A 12582-nucleotide genomic window follows, 5' to 3' on the forward strand; every position below is an offset into this window, starting at 1 on the left:
GGGACAAACTAATTTTTCATAACTGACTGTTAATTCAGTAAGGGATTTGTTCTATTGATTTTGTTGTATGCTAAAGGGACAAACAGAAAAGATATGCATTTAGATAGAGTCATATATGCACAAAACCTTTACTACTGCTTTATCCAGCACCTAGCAGGAAAACCCATTAAGGTTTTCTGAAATAAGAACTGCTCAGTATATTTCAGTTGTTGTACAATATATGTTAGCACTGTTTGCAATGCTTTTCTGAAGTATTTTTTCCCTGCCTGCTAACAGGAATCCCCTGGGATTTTCTTTTAAATAGCACAAATTTTCATGTCAAAAAAACCTGGTAGAAGCCTAAAGCAAGTTTAGAGAGACATCTGTCTTGATTGATAGTACAAGTACACGGTTGGTATATATTTAAGAATGACAGTGCTGTCTTTCAGTACTGCTGCCCACAATACTTGGAAATATATCCTTTCAATATGCAAAGACATATCCTCTACGAAGCACCCAGATAAATCAGTTCACCCTTGGCTGTAACTGAACGCTGTCTAGTGACTTGTGATCAACAGGGCTTTACCCTCTGACAGCCAGATTCATTGTTGGGACAGCAACCAATCGTCGGGTTTGACGACATGAGCCTAATCAAAGTTGGAGTATAAAAAGCCCCCTTGGAATATATAAGGTACACCAGTGTGGCAAGCTGTCTCTCAGATTGCATTTGCTTTCACGGATCTGTTTAGTACTAAAGGGAAAAGGGAAAGGGGAGGGGGGAAAAGGAAAAAAAAAAAAAAAAGGGGGAAAAAAGAAAAGGAAAAAAAGCTGCACTGAATGTGAGATCATGCAAAAGCTAGCGATCTATGTTTATATTTACCTGTTCATGCTGATTTCAGTCGATCCGGTGGCTCTTGATGACAGTAGTCAGCCCACAGAGAACGCCGAAAAGGACGGACTGTGCAATGCTTGTACGTGGAGACAGAATACAAAATCTTCCAGAATAGAAGCCATAAAAATTCAAATCCTCAGCAAACTGCGTCTGGAACAAGCTCCTAACATTAGCAGGGATGTTATTAAACAACTTTTGCCCAAAGCTCCTCCGCTGCAGGAACTGATTGATCAATACGACGTCCAGAGAGACGACAGTAGCGATGGCTCTTTGGAAGACGATGACTATCATGCCACCACCGAAACGATTATCACAATGCCTACGGAGTGTAAGTAACCCGTGCTGCTTTCACCTCCCACCGCTCCTCCGAGAGAGTTGTCTCCCTGCTGTAGAAGCCACGCAACTCCTCCTCGGGCTCTCCCAACAGGCTGCTGGCTGAAGTCTGCTAGAGGGGAGGGAGGAGAGCGTTATTTCTAAAGAATTCGAGCCAGGTTCAGATGACCGTGGTGCGATCCTTTGTTTTACTGTTCGGTTTTCGGTTCCCTATAACGCGTATGCCCTCTAGCACTTAGGATTTGCCCACTGCCTGAGAGAGCAAAGGGAGATCTGCAGTTTAGTTGACTCCGTTATCTGCAGCGCGCAGGGCATTTCCTAGCGCAGATACAAAGCACGAGCGCAGATAACGAGAGAACTCTATTTTTCCTGAGGGAGGTTTCACCGGCCGGTGTTTTTAGAAGCAACAGAAATCAGCAGAAATGCAGCTCAGAGCACTAGACCTGCCTAAATGCAACACGTTACAGCAAGTGCAAGTAGAGAGTTAAATTCCTGCTTCTTTGCTGATCCCACAAACTAGCACCACCTACCTCCCGGTTAAAACTATATATTTAAAGCAAATATGTGTGTAACGGATTTAAATGTTAAAATGTCCATGCTACAGCAATCAGCTCCAGTAGTCGTGCCAAGGAAGAATGAAGGCATTTACTGAATGAGCAGATTCTGAGTTATCTTCTGAGTGCTAAACATCTGCTATGGCTCCTATCAAGTATCTTTTGCATGGCTAATACTATAGTATCTTATGTTCTTCATCAGCTAAAGTATTTGGCTATGGCAGCTGGTTTTTTAAATAACACTTACGAATATGATGTCAAAAGGGAAAAAGATGACAGGACATACAAGGCATGTTAGAAGTTACAGATGTCATTGCAATACACATACTAGAATAATATATCAGCTGCTCTGGCCAGCTAAAAATGTAAGCATTGATGAAAAAGTAGCTTTATCTGTGAATTTTTTTAATGTATTAAATGAATGGGCACTTAATAGCAATATATTACTGCAGCCTTATCACAAAACTGAGGGTCTGCCAGCAGTTTTATTCCAGCCTACTGCGTCCAAGGCTTTTTAACTATTTTTAATTAAACTGCTATATAAATTGCAATGACTGAAGAAAAGTTGTTGTACTTTGTCGCTCCAAGTTCGTTTCCTACTTTTTATAAAAAGCCCTTGAACTATTTTAGACGCACTAAAGAGACAGGTATCTTAAGTGGTGAGATTTATGAATGTCAAAGCCCTGCACCATTTAAGATTAGTATTACCCATTTTATCCTGGCATGGGAGGATATTGCCATGAGTAGGTATGACAGCTGCATCGTAGCCTGCAGGAAGGAGGAACGCAGCACTCCACGTGACTTTCCTATAATATTGTTCCAATGAGAAGAAAACAAAATGATCCTTAGATCGATACTCTTTTAATGATTTGTTTTTCCAGTGAGAAAAGAAATTAAAATGGTCAGGTACTTTGCCAATGGCTGCCTCTTTTTGTACGATGTGGTGCCACTAAGGCTATTTAGTAAATTAGAAATAGCTGGATCACCACATCCATGTTGAGTCAGATTATGCCAAGTTGCTATTCTGCATGCTTTTTCAAGGAGATAACTTTTAATCAGGAGATAACTGCCCAGAGTGAGTTGGCAGTACTCACTGTGAAGTCGGACAGGCTGTGCCCCCTCCCCAGGTAGTTTTTCTTTGGAAAAGAGGCTATTTTGCAGCTGTACAGGTCAGCCCACAGCACTGGTACCACTGGGCAGAGCCCTGAGCACACTGAGGACTGCAAAGGTCCCCCACAGCGTGCATCTTCTTCTGATTGCCCATCATTTCTGAGCTTCAGCCTGAGCACACCTCTGCTCCCCTTAGCCTACACAAGCCTACAAGAGCAGCAACTAGAATTACTTAGAAAATGATTAGCCAAACCTCATTTTACCCCGTTTACAAAACAATCATCGGTTCCTTTTCACATGATGTTACTTTTAGGTGATAGTATAATGATTTTGTTTACATCCATTACATTTGCTTAGAGCATAAAGCACAGAAAATGAACTATGTTAAATTCACTTTGTTACTGGTACTGTTTATAGCCTATTGTAAGTCTTCCTACACAGTCTGAAAAAAAAAAAATAATCGGGTTTATATATGCATATTTCTTTTTGTTCCCTGTCCAGTAATCTGTTCTTTCCATTCATTTATAGCTGATTTTCTTGTACAAATGGAGGGAAAACCAAAATGTTGCTTCTTTAAGTTTAGCTCTAAAATACAATATAACAAAGTAGTAAAGGCACAATTGTGGATATACTTGAGGCAAGTCCAAAAACCTACAACGGTGTTTGTGCAGATCCTGAGACTTATTAAACCCATGAAAGACGGTACAAGATACACTGGAATTCGATCTTTGAAACTTGACATGAACCCAGGCACTGGTATTTGGCAGAGTATTGATGTGAAGACAGTGTTGCAAAATTGGCTCAAACAGCCTGAATCCAATTTAGGCATCGAAATAAAAGCTTTTGATGAGAATGGACGAGATCTTGCTGTAACTTTCCCAGGACCAGGTGAAGATGGACTGGTAAGTTCATTTAGAAAAATCCCATTTAAATGTCTTGCATTTTATTGAAAAGCATTTAAGTTGTATTTTAAGGATAAAATGGAAGCATTGTTTAGGGAATGGAAGGTACAAATTCTGTATAGCCAAATCTTCCATTCTTTGCTCTCTGATCATGTCAAAATCAATAGCATTCCTGTGCCTCTGTTTCCCTGTTTGAAAAATTGCAACAAATTGCAGTACTTCAGAGTAAGATGATGAGAGGCATTAACTGGAAAATGTTTTGGTAGTTATTGATGGCTTGTACTATCAAAAGTAACCTTGTTTTCAAATTTGAGAGCAAATACTGTTTAATAAGCAGTACATCTAAAAAGACCAGTCGGATTATTTCGTTGATAGGAAAGCTGCCTCTGATAGCACTGAGAAAGTTTTTTGCATTCAAACTGTGAGGGAGTTTCTCCCTAATCTTTATGGGTATATTTTCTATTAACAACAACAAGAATTATCTATGCTAATGAATGTGAGAACAGATCTTCTTCCTAACGTTGTGTACCTTTCAGTAGACAGAGTGCATGCGATAGAGTGATAATGTGACAGAGTGCATTGTTCCACCTATTAGAAATGTTTGAATAGTGAAATTCTGCTTGATACAATAAATGGGTCGTAATGAAGAGAAAGAGCATAAAATAACTATCTGGTTTCTTTTTGTAAGTATAGATGAACAAATTAAATCTGAAGTGTACCAGTTAAGCTACAGCATTTTCCTTGTTATCTGTTTCTGCAAATCACTAATCCTCTACAACTTATAAACATTCCTGAACCTCTTGCAGGTGAAACAATCACAACCAAGAAATCCCTCCTTTTGAATAAAGTATAAATAATACTATTTTATTTTTACTTCTATGCAGCAAATCAGTCTGTATATCACAGATTCACAGAATCATTTATGTTGGAAAAGATCTTTAAGATCATCGAGTCCAACTGCGTTTATGTAGCTATGTAATGTTTAACTTCATAGCAGTATAATGCAGTTAAAAGAACTTAAAGAAAAATGCTCTGATATCTTAATTGTAGATCCAGTATAGATGTGGATCTCCCACACTTGAAACAGGCCAGCTGGATATAATGATAAGAAACATCCTGAGTAATGTGCTCTGGGCAATCCTGCTTTAGCAGGGGAGTTGGACTAGATGATCTCTACAAGTCCTTCCAACTCTGTCAAATCCGTGAACGTCCTCACCCCCTCCATCCATTCCAATACCAAACACTGTGTTTTCACACATGTGGATAACCCACGGTTACCCTCATCTGTAAAAACAAACCAATTCAGCAGTAGGGCAGGGTTAGATGCACAGCTGGTAATGGGAGAAGAAATTTCTCTTCCCTCCAGCTCCTATCTTCTCCAGCAGCTCCCAGTACAGGGATGCTCCTCTCACCAAGCCCCTCCCCATATCATTTACTTTCGGGAGGAGCATCTCCAGCAGCTGGACAACTTGCAGCCGTAAAGGCGGGTATCTTGGAAGGGACAAATCTCTGTAACAAACTTAGCTGGGATGCTATTTACTCCAAAGGAACGGTCTTCCTTCACAGGACAACCCATTCAGTGCCAAACTGGCACGTGGGGTTGAAACCAGTGAGTGGAAGGGAGGAAACCTTGGGAACTTCTTCAAACTCGTGATTGCGAAGGTTGTAATTTCATTCTATCCTCAGTTGGCAACTGTGGAAACACACCTTCTCTAGGAAGCACGTGGCTCACAGGTCTGCCAAAAGTACATTCCTGGCCCCCGGGCTCTTTCAGGAGTCAAAATATTAGCTGCTCCTCCAGACTCAGTATGGCAAATTCAGCCCTCTGGCAGGAGGGAAAGCTGTGAAGTAAAAGCAACCTGTACCAGCAGGTGAAACACTTGTTTCTACTGCCATTGCAGCCATTCAAGAATGACAGCAGTTATGGAGTGTTTTTTCTCCTCCTTGGTCTGGACAAGAAGCCTTCCTAAATACCCAGAAAGCCTGAACTGAATGCGACCTCAGTGGAGGGAACTTGAGAAGGACTCACAAAGGGAGACCAACACCAGTCGGTCCTGCCGTTGAAAAGTTTTTGGAGTTGTTTCCTTTTGGGAGTTCTTCCACAGGAGGAAACAAAACCAGAACCAAACGAAAACAAAAAAGTAGCTCTTATTACGGTGTTTAAAACAAACAAATCTCACACCAAAAGTAAAAATCCAGCATCCTCCAAATTTCTGATACCTTTCAGCAGTTAACAGAAATGGTGCTAACAGTGAGATGATGGTGATTTCAGAAAGAGATACTTAGAAATTAAAGCTCTTTATAGAGAAACAGGAGGGAAATGCTGGTTTCAACATGACAAAGAGGAATAATCCTTGAGCAGGGATCAACTGTAGCAGAGATTTGCAGAAGGACAAAGTGTTGTTTGCAAAAAATATTTGAGGATATTAAATTGACACATCTGTCTGAGATATTATCTATTTGCATGTTTTTACTGAACTTTGGTTTACCTCAGTAATGCTTCTGATCCCTTCTCCTCTCCTCACAGAACCCATTTTTAGAGGTCAGAGTTACAGACACCCCGAAACGGTCCCGCAGAGATTTTGGCCTCGACTGCGATGAGCACTCGACAGAATCCCGATGTTGTCGCTACCCACTGACGGTGGATTTTGAGGCTTTCGGATGGGATTGGATTATCGCCCCTAAAAGATACAAAGCCAATTACTGCTCCGGAGAATGCGAATTTGTATTTTTACAAAAATACCCGCACACTCACCTCGTGCACCAAGCAAACCCCCGCGGTTCGGCAGGCCCTTGCTGCACGCCCACCAAGATGTCCCCCATAAACATGCTGTACTTCAACGGGAAAGAACAAATAATATACGGCAAGATACCAGCCATGGTTGTAGATCGCTGCGGGTGCTCCTGAGATCATCGTGAGATCCACCACTTCGTCACTTGTGGAAGCTACCGAGAGAAAAAAGAAGAAAAAAAAAAAAGAAAAAAAAGAGAAAAAAAAAAGTTATACCTATACCCTTACCGGTCTTTGAAACTGTGAAGTTACGTACGCTAGGCATTGCCGACATCCTACGTGCTGTATGATAAGCTATCGTACAGGTTTAGTGCAGCACCAGCTACAGAATGTGAACGAAAGGACAATAGAGTTACCTAACGGCTGGCTTTGCACCAGTGAAAAAGAAAAGCTACAATCAAAATCATCGGATTCAATACATGAAGTTCTTACATTGTGAGGGAATCAATGTTCAGTCATTCAGGCGCAAATTTACATGCAGGTTTCAATACACCTTGGTAATTAAAAGCAAGCTCCTTCTCACCTGAGGACGGAAGGAGCGGGCTTTTAACTCCATTTCTTCACAGCTTCACTTATTATTGTATTTACAGGAAACTATATACTGGTAACATATACACCACTACACAATATCACCAGAATCATCCTTAAACACTTGAATATATAGTGCAGAATTGTGAAATGTATCAGATGAAATTCCACATAAATGGACAAATCCTGAAATTAGAGATGGCATAGTGTATTTAGCGTGTTTCCATTCCTTTTTCTCATTAGTATGTTAGTAATCAATGGCAATGGTGCTACGTAAGCAGGCTGAGTAAATCGAGAGACAGTTATCTAAGTGAAAGAATTTAGAATAATAATGAATTTGCCCTATCCTCAGGTACACTATTCAACATTCGCAAGAAATAGATATTTTTTAAATGAAAAGGGATAGTTTTCTAGACGTAGTAAAACAAAAGGCAGCAGAGAAGGCTAGAATTAAAATCATAATCCCACATTATAACCTGCCTTTGCAACATTACCATTTGCACTATGATAAACCAATGCAAATAGTTGGTTGCTACAGATATTGTTTTAAAAACCACTTTGATATAACTGACTTGTGTAATATGTATGCATCAATATTTTGTAAATAAATGTTTATTTTTTAATCACTGTTGGTATATGTTCATCGCAAGAAAAGAATTACTTTAACCTGTACTTCAGTTTAATAAACAAAACCAATATGCTCTTCATAATATAATTTCCTGGATTTAACACAAAACATGTAGGAACAATGCAACAAAGCAAACCGTATGTTGAGAATTATACTACATTTTATATGTTTTTTACATTGATATGAGCCATCAGTGATAAATGATGGGTGTTGACATGTTTATAAAGTTCTTTGGGTTACTGTTTTTATGGTCATTTTGATCCACAACTTGATTTCTGTACTTCGAATGTTATGTCCATAAATAATGATGATACCACAAAAGATTGCTATTAAATGCATTTTATTATATTTAAAAGTTTGCAGCAAAGTATTATCTTTATGTGAGTAAACATAGGACATGGATTCCCACACAAATTCTGTACATTTTCCTTATGGTAAAAAATTGTTAATTGAAATTAAAAAATCTATTTACTATAAAGTCCATTTCATTTCACATGTGAAATACAACTGATAAAAAAGGTGTTAAGACAACACAATCACTGTTAAAACAACTTCATGTTAGTATGATACACATTTTCTTATATTCTAGAATTCAGTTTTGAATTTTCCTTTGTGTAAAAACACCCTGAAACTTCAAAAACGCTTGATTTTCTTTCCCTTCTTTTTACATATTTTCTGCCTAGGTTATTACTATTTTGTATTGAGTTTTCTACTTTTTTTTTTTATTTGTACGTAAGGACATTAAAATTTGAAGTTTGAGTTTTGAGGTTTGAAACTGAAAAGCAAACATATTTTCTACAATTTCTTTTGAATGATTAAGAGTTCTGCTAAAGCCGTGTCTGAGCATCAAGCAGATGTTCAGCTTCTCCTGATGGAGTTCATCAGAGCAGGTCTCTGGGGCCCTTAAATACACTTTCAATTTAGTTTCTCACAAAACGCAATCAGAGTAAATAAAAGATAATTTAAAAATGCTTAGGATTTGGAGTCTTGGGGAAGCCACAAAAAGGTAAAGTGCAACTTGATTCCTTCCTCTCCAAATACAAAGGTTTCAGTATTTAGGGAGAAAACCCGGGTTTGTCCAAGTTAAATTTCCACTGGCTTTAAGGCAGACCAATGTTTTGCCCTTTGACTTTTAACTCGTGACATTCAGGCATTAGACAGTCCCATCCTGCTCATGTGGACTATGAATAGTATCTCTGCACGAGGCATACCCAAAGCCTCTTCAACTGTTTGGAGACTGCACGTGAACTTGCATTGTACACCGTGGAGTTAGATCTTCACTAGCTTTAATTGGGTCAGTTCATATGGCCACAGCCACAGAGATGCAGCACCATGGATTCTGGAGTTAAGAGCAAATGAAATATATTCCCAGCCTGCACCAAAGTCCTGCCACGCCACCTGCATGATTATTTTTCCCCCACATAAGCGACATAATTAGCTGCCTAGTAATATCTGTACCCTGCACAAATGCAGTGCACAAGTGATGGGATTTTTTTTGCTGGTATCAAATAATAAATAAACCAAAAATGAGTAAAGAAATAATACAAATTCCCAGAAGTGTATACTACAATCAGCGTCCTATCTTGACATTCAGATAAATTTATTCCATGGAAATTTTATGCAGTATGTGCCCTTCATATTTTGACAAACTTGAAATTATTGCAGAACAGTCCTGGCTCCAATGATTTTAATATTGACCTCACACACAAGTGGCTACTTAAGGAACATGCGTGGGACTTTTTTCTTGTTGATTTTAGCTGCCAAATGACTCATAATCAATGTGTCTATTGGCAATTAATTCAAGATGTCAATGGTTCATTCAGTTCTTATCGCTACATCCTTATACTTCCAAGGCTCGGGTCCTAGAGACTTCAGCAGCATCCATGAGTACTTTGTGTACTGCTCAGATCTCACTCTCAAGCTGCGTACCCAGAAAGATGAAAATAGGCAGTGGGAGGTAATTTCCGAGACATAAACAGTCTCATTTCCTCGCCTGGCATCATAAAAACCCCATAGGAACAACACAGGTAGAATCCAGCTTTCCAAGGCAGCATTCAAGTGCCCCCATTTTTCACAGCACCGCAGAGTCTTCATGGTTGGAAGGGACTTTTGATATCGTCAAGTCCAATCACAAAAAAACCCCAAAAAACTACAAAAAAAAGAAAACCCACACCAAAAAACCCCACAAACAGACACAACCCAACAATCTCAGGCACTAGAGCATGCCCTGAAGTGCCACATCTACACATTTCTTAAATACCTCCAGGGATGGCGACTCCACCGCCTCCCTGGGTAGGCCGTTCCAAGGCCTGACCACTCTCTCAGTAAAGTAATTCTTCCTAATATCTAATCTAAACCTCCCCTGCCACAACTTCAGACCATTTGCTCTGGTCCTGTCATTATTCCCTTGGGAGAAGAGGCCAACCCCCACCTCTCTACAGCCTCCTTTCAGGTAGATGTAGAGGGCAATGAGGTCTCCCCTCAGCTTCCTCTTCTCCAAACTAAACATGCCCAGTTCCCTCAGCCTCTCCTCGTATGACTTGTTCCCTAGACCCCTCACCAGCTTGGTGGCTCTCCTCCGGACAGGCTCTAGCACTTCAATGTCCTTCCTGTGGTGAGGGGCCCAGAACTGAACACAGCACTCGAGGTGAGGCCTCACCAGTGCGGAGTACAGAGGCACCATCACTGCCCCCATCCCATGCCAGCCCACCCCAGGTCCACATCCACCCCCAGCTCACTGCCCGCTCCACGCTCTGCCCCACAGACCCCCTTGCAGTGTTGCCCCCCTGCCCGTTAACCAGCTCCAACCCATCCTGCTGCTGCTGAAAGCTGCGGTTTGGGGGAGAATCCTGCAATATGCTCAAATGGGGCCTTTGGGGAATTTCGCAGCTGACACAGGAGTCAGCACCACTAAGCATATGTGAACTGCAATTTTTCACAGATGTACTCTTCTGTTAATTATGAGCAGATTTCAAAGGAATGACTAAAGGCCAAATCCAGTCACAGTTTTAAGTAGCTTTCCTGAATTCTGCAGAGTCTCAGTTTGGGGGTTGTGGTTGTTCATTGGAGTTCTGGGACTTTTTTGTAGGATTTTTTGGGTGGTTTCTTTTTTAATCAAGGAGATTATTGAATTGACTCATTCTTGGATGAGACCGAGCTCTTTTGGCTAAATGTCTTAGAAAAGAAATCAGCCTGAGACTAAGCTTGGACAGTTCAGTCCGGGCAGTTACATTTTGTTAAAGTTACAGCAAGACAAAGCAGAGTACTATAATGTGAAGTACTGGACAAACGTAATCAAATGATCCCACCTCCACTTACAAATTTAGTCAATAATAATTTAAAAAGTTAAGAGATCCCTTATGGAAGACACTAAACTTATGTGACAGGTTTATTTCAAAATAACACTGTACCTATGTATTTCAGCAAAAATGAAGGACCTTAGTTATCTGTTTTAAATGATCCAAGTTAGCCGTGTGCTCGCACTTTAGCTTCATCCCAACAATGTTACCTACAGCAACACTACATCTCTTAACACTGCAAGTATCTATCTATACATTGATTTAATGCCAAGACACGTGGCAAAGAAACACTCGGTAAATTACTAACACGACCTCATCTGCTTCTGGATGTAATCTTCCCCTGCAAGCACTGAGACTGTAACTCTCCCTTGAAATGCACATGTAGCATGTTTGAATCCATATAAATAAGATGTTAACAAACCATGGAAACTCTAAAGTGCCAATTCGTTCTTATCTTCAGTTTATAAAAACCCTGACATCATCCAAAGGAAGAAGTTAGGGCTACAGGCCAACTTGGGAATTTGAACAAGCAAGAAGTGCAGCTCTGTTCACTCTTAGCCTTTTCTAAATAATCACCAAATAAGTGGTAGTGATGGCATCTGCTGAAACAATCTTGTGGAAAAAAAGCAATGGAGAAGTGCAAAAGTACAGTTCATTCAACAGTAAACTACTGCAATTAATTTCTGAGGGTATTGATAAATAAAGCAGAATAATTCTCCTGGATAGCTGGACAGGGTGAATTGAGGTATGAAGAACTATTACAGTGGATATTCTGCTGTCTGTTTTTCAGTACAGATAACAAGAAGCCTTGAATCTCTCTGCAGATGAGGTGACAAGATCAGCAATGATCTTTACAGCACTGTGGGTGCTTATCTGGCTGACTTTCACCAGCCTCGACTGTTAAAGCTTTCTGAAGCTGCAGGAAAAAAAAAGACTCCTTTTCTTCAGAAGTGGACAAAATTCACACTAGGCATGCTTTCAAAGTAGTTTCCAGAGAAAATAAAATAGCTTAGTGTCCACAAGGCAACTTGTGATGCATCAGTTCTTAACCTAGAGGCTATTTGTGCTCTAAGCCTAATTATGCATCCAAAGTAACCAGTGACCCTAAAAACTATTACCTTTTCTCCCTATAAAAATGTCTTTCACTTACAAGTCAATATATAAGTTTAATGTCAAACCTGTTGCTTTTCCACTGTATTTATCATACTACCTTGAATCTGTAAAAGTAAAGCCAATCCCTCTTCAAGAGCTCAAAGGATTCAGCTCAAATGAATCCTGTTTGTGTAAAGGCAGAGGGACAAGCCCTGGCCCAGCACTATCTTTCCTGTTACTCCTGATGAATGCTGTACCACCTTTGGGTGAGATCTGGTTAGGCAGGAAAGCATAATAATGCTCGGTTTTGGCAGGAAACGCACCTTATGTTCCATGTTTCACCAGTAAAATTAACAAGAGTCCTTAAAGATGACACTGGTGTGGGAAGAGTACCCTGGAAAGCATTATGGAGGCATCACTTGGGGGAGAGCTTCCACAAAACTCAGACAAGGCATGTGTTTTGTTAACCAGTCA

The 12582-nt window shown here is 40.2% G+C and overlaps 2 protein-coding genes across 3 annotated transcripts in view; one reads left to right on the forward strand and one right to left on the reverse strand.

The window, feature by feature from the left end:
* LOC106895165 (chromosome unknown open reading frame, human C2orf88) overlaps nt 1–947 on the reverse strand; it is a 35822-nt gene extending 34875 nt beyond the window's left edge. For both annotated transcript variants that reach the window (XM_014954341.1, XM_014954340.1), the window contains exon 1: nt 860–947. The gene's annotated coding sequence lies outside the window, so the exon portion shown is untranslated. The remainder of the gene's footprint in view (nt 1–859) is intronic.
* On the forward strand, nt 725–8357 carry MSTN (myostatin). The gene is made up of 3 exons (XM_014954337.1): nt 725–1199; nt 3397–3770; nt 6298–8357. Exons 1-3 carry the CDS (start codon nt 827–829, stop codon nt 6676–6678), a joined length of 1128 nt encoding a protein of 375 aa, XP_014809823.1. The 5' UTR covers nt 725–826; the 3' UTR covers nt 6679–8357.
* The last annotated feature ends 4225 nt before the right edge of the window (nt 8358–12582 follow it).

This window comes from Calidris pugnax, unplaced genomic scaffold (genome assembly GCF_001431845.1).
Source record: "Calidris pugnax isolate Ruff unplaced genomic scaffold, ASM143184v1 scaffold103, whole genome shotgun sequence".
In the NCBI taxonomy this organism is placed as follows: Eukaryota; Metazoa; Chordata; class Aves; order Charadriiformes; family Scolopacidae; genus Calidris; species Calidris pugnax.